Below are 19,192 nucleotides of genomic sequence, written 5' to 3'. Positions count from 1 at the left end.
TTATGTTGTTTTTCATCTAATTATAGTCTTTATGTAATAAATGTAAACTTGCATGGTTATATCCCATTTTATGAGCTGTAGTTGGATGAAAACTGGAACTTTAAATAACATTTATGACAGTGTGTAAACCTCGAATGATCATGGTTGAGCTTTATGATGTGTTATCATTGATACCTATAATTTAAAAAAAAAACAAAAAAAAACAGGGTGTACATTATATGTAAGCAGTATAAGGACAGCCGTATAAGTTGTAGACATTCCCAGAGTCATATAGATTGGCTATAACATTGGTTTGTGAGTGCATTTGGCTTGTAACTCTGACGTTTATGACTCAGCTCACTAGAACAGTATTGTATATCTTTGACATTGAATACAATACCATTTGGCAGAGTTGCAAACTTCTATCAAATAGATTACCAGCAACAATTGATCGGAAATTTCTTATGCACTGGGATTTCAAGGGAATTCAAATTATTTTTTTTTAATATTAATTTCTGTTTTAAGTACAGAAAAATACAAAAACAGAAATTCATGAAACACAAAATTTTATGTTGGTGAAATTACAATTTGACAATTATTATGAAAATCATCAAAAAATTGTAAAGTAGTCTGCCTTTTTTGGCATCTCATCACACTTGAGACCAAACTCCTTGAAAAAATGGCAGACTACCTTAATAATTTTTCAATGGTTACATTTGTAGGGTAGTCGGCCATTTTTTGGTATCCCATTGCACTTGAGAAAACTTCATTCCTTTTAAAAAAAATCTCCACTTAACATTAATTATCTTTTAGAAGGGAAGCTGATTTTCCAATGCTTTTTATTAATTTCAGTATAATGATTGAAAAGAGAGCTTAATACTTTTCAGTCAGTCAGCTAAAATATTTTCAGTGACAACCATATGGCCTTGAATTAGGGAATATTCTGTTAACTTATACTAGAAATATTTTTAGTTAGAATAACTACATATTTTTATAAGTAACGTCTTGGATAAAACTGCATGATAGATTTTATAACTATATTAGTGCCATATCCAAGTTTACTTTATCCTCAATGTCTCTATAATCTATATATTCCATTTGCACCTGCAATCCATGGGGCACTTTCTGTACTTAGTTCACACTGTCCTCAGAAGTTGGCTTTAAATTGGTATGCTTATCCATATATATATGGTTTTGCCACCTTGATAATCAGGGGTTTGGTTTTCCAATATTGGAGATTAAAGTCCTAAATTGTGCATGACAATTGCACTATTGTATTTTCTTAGTTGAGGAACTATAATTTAATTCATATGACAGTTGTACAATAATATTTTGTTAGTTACAAAAATATGGTGTAAATACAGGAATTTTGACCTAATATATGCTTGAGGACTTTGTTGATTTGTTTCTGAATTGTGATCTCTCATGCAGACGTTCTTGGTGTAGGTATCTTCATTCATAATTTTAATTAAAAATAGGCTTTCTCTTTATTAATTAAAAACAATGTGAACAGGTTAAGATATTATATACAGCCGAATGGAGAATATGCAATCAAATGTTTTATGAGCTCGATCCTCATAGAGAATGCTGCTTTGCAGAAGTTACTGAGCCAAGCATGAAACAACTTTTGAACTTTGGGGAAGCTATGCTAAAAAACCGGAAGACATCAGAAAAGTTATTTGTAATTCTTGACATGTATGATGCAATGCATGATCTTCTGCCAGAGGTACATAGCTTATTTTAGTTTGTAATTTTCCATAACATTGTGATAAGGAAATAGATTTCCACACGAGTTTATTTTAGAGTTACAAATAGGTTCTTTTCTTTTTAATACATTACATGTATATGTTTTGCATTTTAAAATTCCAGAAATAACAATAAAATAATAGGATTGGTCATGGAATTTGACATTGTTTACTTTCCTTTGAGGGATCTGGTCTGGGAAGTAGTTTGCTAGTTTCTAAAACCAGATATTTAGGAAGAAATCTTCCAACAAGATTGATTGGGAAAGGAGAGTGGTCAAGTATATCTAATTCTTCTTGAAATGCATACTATGAATTGATGAATGCTAAGAGGGTGGGTGGGGGTGAATTAGTATACCAAAAAATATTGTAGTCAAACTTTTAAATAGTTTAGTAGATAACCAGTGCAACAGATTCACTAATAAACCAGTTAAGATAAGTGCAAACCAAATAGCAAACAAAGCATTCACCCACAAGAGCACAATCACCATAACACAAGATATTTGACGTGGAAACCCAAATGGGAAAAACCACGGTGAGCAGAAACTCACAAGTAACTATATGCAGAATAGTAACCAGACCAGTTAAGGTCATACAATGTTCTTCACCAGAATAGATCCTGTTAGGAATCTAGATCTCTGTTAGGAGATAAGTCCTGTTAAAGACTACCTTGTTAAAGGATTCAGTAACTCCTGTTAAAGACTACCTTGTTAAAGGATTTCAGATCCACAATTGTGAACCACCTTGTTAGAGGATTTACAAAGGCTTTGCTGGGCCTACTCGGTTAAGGGTTTCAGACTTGTCAAAGATATTAGTAATCAACAAGTGAATGATCTAGATGCTAGCACAATATGCTTAGTTAGATCCTTGACAGCTCATTGTTAATGCATTTCAGCATTACTTCAGTCTTCAATATCTCCACACTCTATCTCTTCACACAGACCTAATCTTCTTTTCACTGATCGCACATAACCTTTTCTATTCTATCTCTCATACATTATCTCATCCATGCAAACCCTAGACATGATGTTTTTATAAAGGAATCTTATTTCATGTCGGTCCAATAGAATTAGACTACAAGTTCCTAGGTACAGTGCATCTAGACACATTTGGTAACACGGCACAAGCACACCGCCAAAGTGTCGGTGGATGATAACTCATCACACATTACAGTAATACCGAGTGGTAACTCATCACAGATATATACCGGTTGTCAAAAATGAAGATTGGAAGATCATAGTGTTCTGATCAAAAGTTAACTACAACTTGGGTCCTTCGTACCACTCGAGATCCTTGAACCGCTTGGGGTCTTCATACCGCTTGGGATCTTCAATCAATCTGTGACCGGTAAACCATCTTCTGCAAAATACTGATAGTCTAAAGACTATACATTTAATAATACAATACCGGTTGGAACAATTACCGGTTGAGCATAACTCATACATCAAGAAAGTGTGTGTCCATCAATGACAATCAAAACATCATCAAAATGCCAACAATCTCCCCCTTGGGCATTGATGGCAACACTTAGGAAAATTTTGCATCTTAGTGTTTTTACAACAAAAATGCCATAATCAAAATTACTCCCCTAAGCATATACACTACCCTTTTTGCAAAGATTACAATGTACACTATTCCCCAAAATGGTATCATGAAAGTGCATGAAATGGTAACATTCACCAAAATTTTAATGTACACTACTCCCCCTTTGCGAACAATGACAAAGTAATGCAAAGTAACCCCTTTTTGCTTATATAATAAAATAGAGTAGATGTTTATGACAATAAGGAATGAAATTTCTCGAAAACAGATTTAAAGTTCTGCACAAAAGTTTTCATGTCCAAGGTCCATGACTCAAGTAATGAGGTAGCAACCTCACTTTCAGTCTTCATCTGGAATGCCAGTTCTTCCATTGCATCAATGGTACTCAGCTCTTGAATTACCGTGATGGCTTCCAAGTTGAGAAAACATTTCTGAAGAACCTGCAGTTTAGGTAATAGGAACAGTTGAAGGTCCTGCAAATCTTGAGTCTGGTTGCTGATCTCTAAGTCCATCTTGGCAGTCTAATGCTGATAATGATGCACGGTTTGTCCATAGGCAGTGAATAAATCATAGGACATCTTGAAGTTGTTGATGTATGCCTGTAACTCTGATTGGAGTTGAGCTTTCTGTTTGAGCACATCTTCACAAAACAGATGGGGTTGGCAGATTTTACTCAAAAGTAATTTACCCTCTCCCATAGCAACACTGATATCATTCTGCTGCTTCAATAGTTGTGTCCTGAGTTCATTCATTTTCTTGACTAAGGCAATATTGAGTGCCTTTTCATGTTCCTTACTTGCAGTTGCTTGAGCAACATCTTCCAAGCATTGTACCTGGTCCTCTACTACGGTACAAAGAAGTTTAAGCTTGGCTAGAGAGGAGTCGGTACTGGGGAGGTTAGTACTGGGAATGAGATTGGTAAGGGTGTCAACTGCAATTTGTATGACACCCTGTTCTTTCTTCCTCCGTAATTCTTCCAGTCTCTCATGTCCAAGTTTGATGTCTCGAAGTAGCTCAGACTCATCTGCTGATTGAGTCACACATGCAAGAGTTAGATCAATAGGACTGGTGGAATCAACCTGCTTGGTTTGATCACCGGTTGCCTTAGGAGTTTGCTCTCCTTCTTTGGTCTTGATCTCCGCTTGTTTTCTCTTTTCTGCTTCCTTCTCCTCTTCCACTCTTTTCTTTTCTTCTTCTTTCTTCTTCTCTGACTCTTTCTTTTCCTCTTCTTGTTTCTTCTCCATTTCTTCCTTCTTCTTATCGTCTTCCTTCTTTTTCTTCTCTTCTTCTTCCTTTCTCTTATCTTCTTCTTTCTTCTTTTCTTCTTTTCTTTTATCTTCTTCTCTCTTCTTCTCTTCTTCTTTTCTCTTATCTTCTTCTTGCTTTTTCTTTTTCTCTTGTTCTTTCTCTACTTTCTCTTTGTCTTGTTTCTCTTTATCGGCTTTTTCTTTTTCCTGTTTCTCTTTCTCTTTGTCCTGTTTCTCTTTCTCTTTGTCAGGAGTGACATTCTCATTATCTAATGCATCAACATCAATAGGTTTGTCTGTCACTCTTTCACCTTGACTGTCAAATACCTCATCCGGTTTGTCTGAGGATAGGTTAGGTGCTTGGTTAGCCTGTCTAGAAGCTTCAGATACTCGGTGCATATTGACAACAGCTTTCACATGTATGTGTGTATCCTTTTCCACTTCAGAAGTTTTACCTTCTAGTAGCCTGAGTCACCTTCTTCTCATAAAGAAGATGCCTTTGTTCTTATCCATGATTTCAAATAATTCAGAATTAGAAGCATTAGGAAAGTATTGTGCAAAATTTTTCTCCCTGATCTCTTGTTCTTTCTCAATGGCAATGCGCCATTTATTATCCAAAGAATTGTACAAAGAATTTGGAGTAATAGATTTAATCTCTGATGGCGACCGATCATTAATACATATATTTAATGACCTCCTGTTCTACCTCCTCTTTCTCACTATCATTAAAGTCATCAAAATATTCCTTTAAATCATCAAGCACTTTCCTCCTAATATTCTTTAATGTCCTTTGACAATGTGTCATTGGCTTATAAGAGGAAATATCTATATTTACCGGTGCAGACGTTGCTGGTACATTACCAGTAGACTTCGCCTTCTTCCTTGATTGCCTTGTCTTCTTTGTTTGAATCTCCGGTTCAGTGTCCTGTGACTCTGGTGAGTGAGTCTTGGATTTCCGTTTCCTCTCGAATACTTTTGTCGGAATACTCTCAGGTTTCTTTTTGGCTGGTGACCACTTGGTCACTTTCAGACTGCCAGATGTAACCGGTGCAAATACTGATGGCACTGCTTTGCCCTTTTTCTGCTTCGGTTCCTCAATCGGTGTGACCCTCTTCAAGTAGGTACCGGTTCTTTTCTTCTTTGCTTCTAGTGGTGAGGCAAGTAGGGTAGAGGCATACGCGGTAAACATGTCATTCACTACTTCATACCCCATAGGACCAATTACTTCCTTTCTCGGTTCCACCGCTTCCATTATGCAGTCATCTATCCTTATTGTGAAGTAGATGTCATCTTCATACTTCTTCACTATATCACCAGATATCCTCATTCTCTGGCTCATCTTACATTTGAATTCATCAAAATACTTGTTTAGAACCTCAGGATATGTAGTTCCCACTACTTGTAGACTCTCCTTGATCTGTTTGGAGACCGGTAGGTCAGTAGACCATTGAACATCACCTACTCCAGGGAAATAACCTTGAAAGTAGAAGAATAAACCGACCAGAAGTTGTCCAAACTTGAATCTCAGAGATTTATCCTGTTTGATGGATTTCAGATTCACCAACAGTTGCTTCTGTAAACAAATACATAGGCCATATTTGGTGTCTTCCTTGATCATCCTGTAAGCAACATTCATCGCAGCAGCAAGGATAGAGTTCATTCTACTGGCATAAAATATCCTGTAACCAATCACCATGCAGACGTATTTTACCAGATCATCAAAAATGGTGTTGACGGTCATTGCCCGTTGGTCACTCACAGAACCGGTGAGTTGTGTCATTAGAGTTTTGGTGACCTTCCATAGAATAGGTACTTCACCAACATTGTAGAATCCGGTGGCAGCATGAATCGCCTCCGGTGTGATGTCATGGGTCCGCTCGAGATACATCTTGTTACCATGCACTTTGCTGAGGATAATGCGAATATGTTCTTATGTAAATTCTTCTAGAAAGTATACCGCATTGTGCAGATTCATCTTCTCGAGGATGCTATACTCCGGTTTGATCTTCTTGTCATCTCCATAGAACAGACTTAGCTGGGAGTGAATTACGAGGGATCCTAGGTCTTCCAACTTACAGTCTATATACCCTGAAACATCTCCCTCGACAATGACTCCGACGGGAATTTGAGATAGGGCATTGTATTTCATTTTCTTTTGAAGAAAATCAGGTGTATCTTCAGGTGCACTAGAACTAGAATGCGATGCAGAAGCCATAACCAAATGATAAGAAAGAATTTCTGGAAAATACCTTCACAATATGAAATTTAGGTCTTGCCAATATCACACAAAGTACACCACTTCGGTTGCTAGTTCACCAGTTGGTGTTCTTCACTGATTTGCTTGAAGATGATTGCAAGATTTCACACAAGATTTCTTCAACTGCTAAACAAATCGCTCTGGTTGCTCTGCTCTTGAAAATTCTTCTTTCGAAAATAGATAAGTGAAAATGACGACGAAAACCCTTTTAAACAAACTTTCACCTACCATAATAAATGCATCACCGCTAGGGCACAAATCCTAATTTTGCCTTTTACCGCTTCAAATCTTCTGCCCATTGACAGGTAACATATACCGGTTAAGGTCTTTATCGACATAAACCGGGGGTTCGAAATATTTCACCGATATGTTCCCCCTAAGCTTTTCTGAAGCTCAATTTGCCAGTTCAGAGACTTCCACACTAGGTGCAGAAGCAGGTTCATTCTGTGACTCTTCCTCTGATTTCTTTTTCCAAGTTTTATTCATTTCCGTTTGAACGGTTTCAACATGAATCTTCCTTTCTGGAGTGATCGGTATATCACCCGATAGGTTCTTTCTCGGTTTGCAAGTTTTGCAGCGTGTCCCGATTTGTTGCAATGATAGCATACCATTCCAGGTGTTCTCCATGGTCCATTATTCATACTTCCATTCTCCCTTCTGCATGTTGCAACAGTGTGATTGCTACCACGTGTTGATGTGTTTTTTATGCACATAACAATACAAAATAAATTACTAAGATAATTTAGCCTCTCTTGAACAAAGTCACCTCAAATGCTAAGAATGAGATCAACTAAAATGATTTTGTTGTGTTTCACTTGGGGACTTACGCAAATGTTTGGATTATCATGAATGATGCGGAATAGGTGTGCTGACAACTTAAGATTTATCAATATGGCTCTGGATTTACTTCTTACTAAAAAAGGGGGGAAAAGAATAGGGTTCAGGAAATCTATTCTAAAACTAGGAATATAGGAAATGATGAATGGATTTAGTGGAATCAAACCAGCCAAGGTCTCACAATCAGGTATTGACACAAGCTTAGTGCAATCGTCTAAGGTATACTTAAAGATTTCCAGGCTATCACCATCAAATGTGGACACCATCCAAGTTGATGCTTGTTAACGAACGCGCAATAGTTGAAGTTATGCTTACTCAAATTCCAGTTGACCACACAAGGCGCACTTACCAGCGGCAAGAGGCTAGTGGTATAGATTAAGGATTCCACACAAATGAATTCAACAAATCTTCCACTCAATCTAACATACATGAAAATAAATTCTAATCTAAATTCTAATCTAACTTGGAGGAATTGAGAACCATGAATGCAAATACAACATTTGAAGAGCAAAATCACCAACAATTGAACAATGATTAGGATTCAAATAGCTGTAGCATATACCAACAATTCTACAAAAACTCTCTTACAAATGAGAGACAAGGGGGCATATATAAAGTCTCTTACAAAATGGATGGCCCATATTGATCTAAGATCAACGGGTGAGATCATGCCAACAAAACCCTAGAATTGCCCTAATTAGGGTTACATAAAAAATGGCGCCACCAACATATGGCCCAATGAAAAGATACCTAGTCATCAAATAGGGAATCTTCTAGAAGATTCCTCCCTGCATCTCTCTCTCTCCTAGCATACTCCAAGAATCTAGCCAAGACTGAATCTAATTCCTCCATGGAAATGCTAGGCAAGGTATCCTACTGTAAATCAATCAAGTCCAGTGAATCCGAGCAAGCATTCAAAGTGTTCTCCTATTCTTGCATGAGCTTTTGCGAACTATGAACATGAATCAACAAAGAGACCAAGTCATCTATCCAACTCTTCTTCAAAGAGTCCAATTGGCAAAAATACATAAATTTCATCTTGTTCAAAGAGTCCAATTGGCAAAAATACATAAATTTCATCTTGTCTCTTAATTCGGCTAGGTGTAAATCACTAGCATCACTAACATCAACGCCCAATAATTCCTCAATCGAGGCAAGGATCTTCATCTGAAAGTCCTGAATTAATCCTTCCATCTCATGCAACTCAACTGGGTGTTCTCATAAGTTGATTTCTTCATAGTTAGTGAACAATACCAACCATGGAAATCGTATATGTCTCCACTGTGCACAATGTTCTCGCTGACCAAGGTGGAATTAGGAATCTTCTTCAAAGCCTCGAGGCGTGGGATAGTCTTCTCTTGGATAGGTCGGAATTCTTCCCAAACTCCCTCCAAATACTGGATTTTGAATATAAGCCCTGTTGTCCTATCATATGCATGAACAAACTGAGTAAGGATATCATCTGCCTGCTTTCTTGTGCTTTCAATCCACTTTTCCACCTCTGAGTGTGCACCTCTCGCTACCGCGCAGTGTGAATGTATTCCATGGTCAACTGCAATAGGGAAAATAAGGGCGGGATCTCCACGCCTTGCCCTGCAATATATTCTCTGAGTCTAATATTTTCTTCTCTGTACCTTTCATTCTCCGCAACCGCTTTGTCTAACCTTGCATTGATTGCTTGGAGGTTTTCACCAATCTCCTGGAATTCCTATTTTCTCGATGTACGACCAAGGGCAACTGAAGTGATCTGGAAATCCATAGGAGTAGCAGTGTCCGCTTTCACGCCTGCAATAGGAACAACAATCTGTGCAATCCGCATTCCTGTCTCATCTCTAGCTATGTGCGATAAAATCTCTGCTCTCTTGGGCTCCTCCTTAGCACTCCTAGCTAGGTAGTCATCAATATCATCAATAGGCTACACCTCTATCATTTGTTTACTTTTTTCCATACTTCTCATCAGCCATTCAGGAATAGCGGCCATCTCCATACCATCATCGAGACATATTTCTCGATCAAGTCCTTTCAATGCTGAAATAACATCATCATTGTCATTAGGATTATCCCTGGTCCAATCATATACCTCATTTCCCAAGCTAACTTCCAAAAGGATAGTAGGGGAGTCCGACTGATCATTATTCTCATCAGGAGGTGCAGATGTCATTGTGGCATGGAACTCCTGAATATTCTCTGGTAGTATAACTGTGTTCGAACACTACTGAGTCTCCTTGTTCTGTTCTGTTACTTCAATCACTTCAATTGATGAGACACTGGGAGGGGGTGAAGGAAGGATAAGTGGAATCATAGTCTTCTGTTTCTTCTTCACCTCCTCAATCTTCTTCTCTCTAGCCTTGACTTCTCCTGGCATGTTCTTCCTTCTCTTGGGAGCTTGACTCTCTTCGTTTGCATGAATCCTGACATCACTGACCGTCCTCTGATCATCCTCAGAAGTAGACTCTTCCGGCTTCATCTTTTCATAAGTGAAGGGAACACCCATGTCAACTAACAAAATTCATCTGCATATCCACCCATAGGCGGGAGAAATTCAAGACCTCTCTCATCAATATATTCAAGTCAATCTCTTTTGACTCTGACCAATTTGGCAATAGGATTGCCTTCTTCATTTCACTCTCATACTGTGGATGTGTATGATCTCTATCATCTAATACCTGATCAGGAATAAGGAAAAGTCCACACTTCTTCATGAAATCCACTGACATTCTGGACCACATTCTTCTCTTCACTGCTTGCTCGTCCATCAGGTTAGCCCAATAATCTTCTATGTCAATCTTATGAGTGAACTTCTTTCCTCTGATCCTTCCGACCTTCTTGTCTGGATCAAATCTTTCTCTCTTCTTATATGTAGCAAATCGATAGAATGCAAGCTCCTTGCAAGCTCCTCACTCGCAGTGCTGGCGGCTATGGCGGATTGGCAAACCTCTGACGTCTTCCCAACTGAAATAGGGAATGTCATTCCTGTCCTGTTTTTCTCTCTCAGGATAACATCGAACTCTAGAAGCTGTCTCACCACTTCCAACAATATCATTTTGTCGATTGGATACCTAGGAAGTTTGTAGAGTTCAAATTGAAATCCATTAATCCTGAGGTATGTGAAAGTGGGAAACTGTATATACCACGATCCATATTTTTCTATTAACTCTGTTGCCTCCTTGGACAATCTTCTATGGATTCCGCCTTGCAACATCCATGTGATGTACATAGTGAATGCATCATTCACTCTCTTACAGTCTTCAATTCTATGCATGCCTAGTTGGGGGTAGCATTCATAACTCTTGAATTGTCCTTGCCCATTCCCGACTTCACCTTTGTATATTAATCCTCTGTATGAAACAAACCGTGCAAGCAGGTACACCAGGTAAGAAGTCATGGCGAATGACTTGGACCGCTCTACATTCCTTAGCTGAAAATCCAGATTGTCACTTATAATCTTGGACCAATTCACTAGTGTTCCTTCAAGACAATCCTGGATGAGGTAGAACATCCATCCATCAAATATTGCTCCCTGCGGCATCCCCATCACTCTGTTGAGTAGAAATATCAAATCACTATATTCCTCCTTAAAATCTATGCACATAAGTGTCTTGGGAGCCTTGGAATGATGAGACCTAGGCTCAATCATCCACTCTTTGTTAATTAAATTCTTGCATACACCCATCTTCGTGTATCTTTCCGCATAATCCTCCTTGGTCACATCCTTCATGTCTATTCTGCGTGGAATTCCGAACACCTCAGCAAGGTAGGCGATGACAACGCCCTTAGGACTCTTGATCATTCTTGTGAGTGGATCGTAACATCGTGCACACTCCAAGATCAACTCACTACACTATATGGACTGTGGAAATCTAGCGGCATGGAAAATACCACTCTTCATAATATTCGCATATGTTGGAGAAAGAACCTGTTCTCTGACTCCGAACATCCGACGCTGCATCTGGTCGAAGTCTAGGAAATGCATGTTTGTATCAGGGATCTCCTTCCATTTGGATGAAATCTTGAGCTCTGGATAAAATCCAGTCTCCAGCGTCTTCAATAGTTCTTTTCTTTCCTTATATCCCGACTTTGACATTGCACCTGTACAAAGCTCGAAGTTAGACTTAGGAAAATAAATATTCGTAATAAAATTCCTGACTTTCTATAGATTTAAGCTTATTAGAGCATGGAGTCAGGAAAATAATCCATACACTTGGTAAATTTTAGCAATTAAGTTCAAAGTGTGACAACACTAAGGCATGGAAGCCTTCCATAAAATTCATTGAATACCTCGTTACGCTTAGAAAATATGCAAGCTAAAATGCAAAGGAGTATACTGGATTGATGATGACTAAGGAAAGGTGTGAAAGGTTGTGTTTTCACACAATGAATGTCTGAAGACACCTTCTGCAGTCAACAATGGAGGTCAACAATTCTGAAGACAATCTAAAAATCAAACTTTTAAAACATGTTGCAATCTTCAAAATGTGCATAATCTTGATAAAAATCAGTTCTAATGATCAAAACAATCATTTTCAGGAATGTAAGTATGGCTGGAAAAAAATTTATTTCCGAGGACAAATCTGAAAATTGAATACTTCAAACTTACCAGCACCTTGCAAAGTGGTTTAAATCTTTGAAAATAATGAAAAATGACTAAGGAAATAGCCCCAAGCAAAATCACCAAAAACTGGTTAGGTGGCTGGAAATGAAAATTTCTAAAGACAACCGCCTAACAATGGAGTTTCAAACCTGCAACAGCAATAAAATGGTCTAAAAAATGCACAAACAACTCCATAAAACACCTCCGAATGCTAAATGTTTAAGTTGGAATTGGCTGGGCAATAAACACTTAACTTTGAAAATTAATGGCAGCCATTAATGGAGGTCAAAATCTGAAGCAAAATTCAGATCTGAAGCGAATCAGCAGGCTGGAAATGATGGCAGCCACCAAGAATGCATGAAAATCATCAAAATGTGGCACCAAATCACCTCCCAAGCAAAATCGAATTTTTTCCAAGTATGGCGCGATACTAAAATCTGAAAATTGTTGTCAATGGCAGCCTTGATCTGCAGTAATGAAGGTCTGAACAACAAGCAAAATGGTGGAGGAAAAATCGCCTAAGTCTCCAAACATAAAATCCCCAACTTTCACCAAAAATGCTAAATTTGGAAAAAATCGCCAAACTTAGCAAAATCGAAATTCTGAAACCGGTCTTTAATGGCAGCCAAGAGGAATAGATCAGCAAGCTGGAAAAAATCGAGGAAAATAAATCCTCAATCTCACACTTCACAAAAAAACACCTTGCTAAAATTCACCCAACTTGGAGAAAAATCGCTTTCATGGAGACACCTGGTAGAAATAATAATAAAATAATGCTATGTCTCCTCTCATATACTTGCTTTCACCTCTCACTTTCACCACACAAGCAATGTGGGAGAAAACACTTGCATAAATACTTGCTTGGTGAAAACCTAACTTGCTTTTAGAAGGTTCAAATATTAAATGATTATTGCAAGTTATTAAATTTTGCTTTTAAAATATTAAATAATCGTTAATCATTATTTAAAAGCAATTAAATGGGGCTTATTTATTAAAATGTTGCAAATTAAATCCAAAATTAAGCCTCCAGGGGAAAATCGACTTGGGTTGGGATTGAAAAATCCCTTCAAAAATCATTAAAATGCCAAAATTTACCCCATAAGGGAAATTCGACCCATGCTTGGACAAAAATCCATGCATAACTTAATCAAAATCACACACAAAAACCTCCCAGGGGAAAATCGATATGAGCTTGGACAAATATCCAGACAAAAATCCACTCTTCTTGTAAAAAATCACCCCCAGGGGAAATTCGATGGCAGTCTAGATTGAAAAATCCACACTCCAAACTCACTTAACTTGAAAAAACCTCCCTGGTGGAATTTCGACCTCAGTTTGGATGAAAATCCAGACTCAAAACTCTTCAAAATATTCCCAGTGGAAAATCGATCCCTGTCTGGATGAAAAATCCGGACAAAAAATCCTTACAATTGCTCTCAGGGGAAATTCAATCCTTGTCTGGATAAAAATCCGGACAAAAATCCTCACTTCTTGTCACAAAAATCCTGGTGGAAAATCGATGGCAGTTTGGATAAATCCTTAACGTTGTTTGCACTTTAGTCCACACTCTAGTCCGCACTCCTGGTGGAAAATCAATGGCAGTCTGGATAAATCTTGACACAGCGAAATTTTAGCACTTCCAGGGGAAATTCGATCCAGGAATGGATAAACAGTGGGGGAAAATAGTAGCCAATATGGATTTCAGGGGAAACCCATGTGTAGTATGGATTTTGAGTGGGGGAATGGGTTGGGTAGTTTGGAATGTGAGGGGAAAAGCACCTCTAGCATGGAATTTGACCCTCTAACCCTTGGAATATGAATTTCCCTTAGGATTTTATCATTTTAACCACTCAAAATCACTTAGAAACTTTAAATTTGATTGGACTTAGGCTAATTTTCCAAAAAAATGAGCGAAACGCTAGGAAAATATTGGAATAAAGTGCGAAACCAATTAAATAATACTTTAGGAGCGAGAAAACAACTCCAAAAGGTCTGTGAATATCTTGGCGCTTTAAAATCACTGATGCCCGTGTTTAAAAACACGTTAATGCTCAATAGGTCTTACACTTAGACAAAACTTAGGATCATTAAAATATCAACTTTTGCGACTTGATCCTATAACTTCAAAAACCCTAGACGGCACTAGGCATGATCAAAACTCCGAGACTTGGGCACGGGAAATGCAAAATTGCCCACTAAGTAGCCAAAACCCTAACCTAACAACGCAGAAAGCCGGCAAAGAGGGGGTCCCCGTTAGCAATGGGGCGATGTGTGAAAAGGTCACAACACCATGACACATCAAACAAGTTGCTCTCCAACTAGTTGCCGCTTGATAACCACCTGACCGATGGTCATAGGTATTGTACCGGTTGAGATTCCTGTTCACAGGAAGTTCCGGAATAACTCCTTGAGTCCTTGCAAGATATCTCCCAGTGTTGCGCAAAACCGACCTGCATTCAAATGCTCTATGCCCAAACTTGTTGCATGCATAACAATTTCCATTGAATCTATTGGATCTAGGCATATTGTTTTGAAAATAAGGAAAATTGTTGAAGGCCTTGCTTCTACACACATTGGCAGTATGTCCTTCTTTGAGACAATTAAAGCAAATAGGTTTAAATTTTTGCTTACCTTTATCCTTGGATGTCGGTTGCTTATTTGATGCTTCAGCTTTTGTTCCAGAGGTCTCACCTTCATCATAACTAGAGAAACCAAGTCCAGGGGTATTCTTTACTGGCTTTGCCGATTCTAGCTTTTTCTCTAGCTTGGCAGTACTCTGATTGAATTTGGCAAGTATCTCCTTTGACTTATTAAGTTCGTTGGAAATAGCAGCATTGGATTCCATCAAGGTTGCATTCTCAAAAATAGCCATGTTTAGTTCACCTTGCATTTCTTCTTTTTCCACCTTACTCTCGTGGAGATGAGTGGTAAGGGTACTGATTTCTTGCTTTAGCTTGGAGATCTCATGATCTTTGTGTTTTACTAGATCTTTAGCTTTCCTTCTGTTCTCAAGCTCCTAACTCATTCTGATAGTCAGTCCTTCCAACTCCCTTCTCAGGTTGGCTTTAGATTCATTCAGTTTTTCAACTTCTTCAACTAGGGCATCCATGTCTGCTTCATCAGAAGAGCTATTTTTAGTAAGTTCCATCAGTTTTTTAGCATGCTCTCTTCTTTTAGCCAAAGAGGCTTTATACTTGACTTTGAGTTCATCATAGGCTCTCTCAGTCTGAGTGAGATGATGACTAAGTTCCCTCACACTGTATTCCCCCATATCTCCTTCCAAGTGGTTAGACTTATAGAAAGGTTGACTCTGATACCAATTGATGAATACTAAGAGGGGGAGGGGGGTGAATTAGTATACCAAAAAATACTGTAGTCAAACTTTTAAACAGTTTAGCAGATAACCGGTGCAACAGATTCACTAATAAACCGGTTAAGATAAGTGCAAACCAAATTGCAAACAAAGCATTCACCCACAAGAGCACAATCACCATAACACAAGATATTTGACATGGAAATCTGAATGGGAAAAACCACAGTGAGCAGAAACTCACAAGTAACTATCTGCAGAATAGCAACCAGACCGGTTAAGATCATACAATGTTCTTCACCAGAACAGATCCTGTTAGGAATCTAGATCTCTGTTAGGAGATAAGTCCTGTTAAAGACTACCTTGTTAAAGGATTTCAATAAGTCCTGTTAAAGACTACATTGTTAAAGGATTTCAGATCCACAGTTGTGAACCACCTTGTTAGAGGATTTACAAAGGCTTTGTTGGGCCTACTCGGTTAAGGGTTTCAGACTTGTCGAAGATATTTGTAATCAACAAGTGAATGATCTAGATGCTAGCACAATATGCTTAGTTAGATCCTTGACAACTCATTGTTAATGCATTTCAGCATTACTTCAGTCTTCACTATTTCCACACTCTATCTCTTCACACAGACCTAATCTTCTCTTCACTGATCGCACATAACCTTTTCTATTCTATCTCTCATACATTATCTCATCCATGCAAACCCTAGACATGATGTCCTTATAAAGGAATCTGATTTCATGTCGGTCCAATAGAATTAGACTACAAGTTCCTAGGTACAATGCATCTAGACACATTTGGTAACATGGCACAAGCACACCGCCAAAGTGTCGGTAGATGATAACTCATCACACATTACAGTAATACCGGTTGGTAAATCATCACAGATATATACCGGTTGATACAATATACTGATTACCGGTTGTCAAAAATGAAGACTGGAAGATCATAGTGTTCCGATCAAAAGTTAACTACCGCTTGGGTCCTTCGTACCACTTGAGATCCTCGAACCGCTTGGGGTCTTCATACCGCTTGGGATCTTCAATCAATTTGTGGCCGGTAAACCATCTTTTGCAAAATACCGATAGTCTAAAAACTATACATTCAATAATACAATACCGGTTGGAACAATTACCGGTTGAGCATAACTCATACATTAAAAAAGTGTGTGTCCGTCAATGACAATCAAAACATCATCAAAATTCCAACATGAATAACAGTGATTGAAAATGTCTATCAAATAATATCTTGGCATTTGTAAATGAGAAATATTATCCCTCTCATCAACCTACGAACTTGAATTCCTGCATGTAGTAAGAGATTTACTAATTCTTTCTCATCCCTTATAATACATATATTAGAGCTAAAACTTGTCTTCATCATGGTGATGAAATACTTCTATCAAATAACACTTTGGTTGGGAGTGTATTCTTAAACAAAGATTGTGACTCACACTCACAACGCTAGATGAACTTTGATTGTTAGATGTTGCATAACATTTAATAATTTGTTCTCATCCTTCACAGTGTATATATATATAGGGGCTAGAGTGTGTACTCATCATGAAAAAAGGGACAACATAAAGTGGAAAATTCCTGATTTGTGTCAAACTATTTGACAATAGATTTGCTTGGCATAGGAAGTTAAATATTTATTGTTTTTGCCAAAATTGTGAAAATTAATGGGTTGTCACCAATTTCTTTAAAATTTTCTTTGGATTGGCTTAGGTTTGTCCAAGACAAACCCAAAAATTCCTCAACTCAATTCGCTAGCTAGGTCGACTAAAGCCAAATTGGGAACATATTGTACCAAGATCCAAGGGGTCTCAATATAGAATGAATAACATTGATAAGTTCAAAATAACCACTAACGCATAGCTTAGTCCATCTTTGAAAAGGAATAATTATTACTAATTCTAATCCATCTTAGAAAGGGAAAAGTAAATTATCACTTGGCCTCATGGGGAGGGGTGCATCTTAGGAAAGGAACAACCATATCTATCCTTTGTGAGAACTAGTACTAGAGATCTTTGTATAACCCAAGATATGCCAAAATTGACTACTGCCATATCATGCAAATTATTCTAGCATTAGGCATTCTCTTTCCAAGACACCTTTTACGACATTCATTTAGAAAAAATTATGCCATTTTTGGGGTATGGAAAATGGAAGCATTGAACCCCATCATGGGACATTATATATGCTAGGTCTAGATTCCCTCTTGTGACATTGTAATATATTAGGACCAAGCCACACCTAAGGACAAGTAATGATACTAGAACTAGCTTCTCTATTTGGTCACAAAACAATGGTACCAAGAGCCATGATGACACAAAGTACTACAGACTCTAGGTTCACTTTCAAAATGGGGAATTTCCTTGTTGGGTCTAGAATTGTAGAGGGTGTGTGCAAATAAGTATCACAAAGTACGACAATATTGAGATTGTGATCATTGTCAAGAATGCCATTTACACCTCAATAGGATTTATTTTGGATTGTACAATGTAATATCCCCGATAATTTTGCTTTTGATTTTTCAACAAGACTTACAAAGAAAACACGGTAACCTGTTAAGGTTAGAGAAATAATCCAGAATAACTAAAAGGAACCCTTCCACCTTTTGTTCACCGAGAGCCCAATCTGGGAGGGTGAGATGATACGGTGTTCCGGGGATCGTTAGCACCAAAAACCTACTGAAAGTTCAATACAATAATGGGCAGCAAGCTAGCCCCTTCTGCTTATCTAGTAGTTAAACAAGAAACTTGGTGGTAAACCAGCCAAGAGGACAACACACCAAGACACAAATCACTCAACCGCAATGTTTCAGTGGGAGGACTGAATCACATCAAAAGCTCAACTCGACCGCTTATTCAGCGGGAGGACCATTACAAACATAAAATCACTCAACCACTTACTCAGTGGGAGGAAACAACTTTGTAACAGAATTACAGGGCAAGAAGGTGGCTAAGCCAGCCTCTTCCACTTATGCAGTGGGCAAGCAACACTCCAGAAATGGTTAGTAGTACTGCTACTTAACCTTACAAGATAGAAGGAAAAGATTAGAGATGATATACAATACAGATTACAGCGAATAACAACCATGAAAATAACTCAAATAAGCCACTACTGTTGAACTGAAAATCTGAAGTCAAAACACAACTATTCTCAACCGGCAACACCAAAATGATCATAACTCACTCAAACGAAGACTGAAACACACCAAATCAAATGCAAATGGTACTTAACCTTACAAGATAGAAGGAAAAGATTAGAGATGATATACAATACAGATTACAACGAATAACAACCATGAAAATAACTCAAATAAGCCACTACTGCTGAACTGAAAATCTGAAGTCAAAACACAACTATTCTCAACCGGCAACACCAAAATGATCATAATTCACTCAAACGAAGACTGAAACACACCAAATCAAATGCAAATGGAAGATATAACCTGGACGATGATTCTAGAACACCAAAATATAATCTAGTTGCCTCCCAAACAAAAGCACGCATCCCAATGCACCTCTAGAATGGTACAGCCAGCTAGGTGGTATGATTTGCTCTTAAAATTCCATCTCTCCAAACCAGCAGCTATAAATTTGTAAACAATTTCTCCTCTTTACCACGATTTGATAGAGCTAATACCCAGAATGATTGGTTCACTCGGCCAGGAGGT

The 19,192-nt window shown here is 38.1% G+C and overlaps 1 protein-coding gene across 1 annotated transcript in view; it reads left to right on the top strand.

The window, feature by feature from the left end:
* LOC131041903 (exocyst complex component EXO70A1) overlaps window positions 1-19,192 on the top strand; it is a 255,729-nt gene that overhangs the window by 155,740 nt on the left and 80,797 nt on the right. Inside the window, exon 6 of the mRNA XM_057975137.2 lies at window positions 1,493-1,705. Within this exon, the coding sequence (XP_057831120.2) occupies window positions 1,493-1,705 (213 nt within the window). The remainder of the gene's footprint in view (window positions 1-1,492; window positions 1,706-19,192) is intronic.

This window comes from Cryptomeria japonica, chromosome 7 (genome assembly GCF_030272615.1).
Source record: "Cryptomeria japonica chromosome 7, Sugi_1.0, whole genome shotgun sequence".
NCBI lineage: Eukaryota > Viridiplantae > Streptophyta > Pinopsida > Cupressales > Cupressaceae > Cryptomeria > Cryptomeria japonica.
The sequence above is the reverse complement of the archived record's forward strand: the minus strand, read 5'-3'. Positions and strand labels throughout refer to the sequence as shown.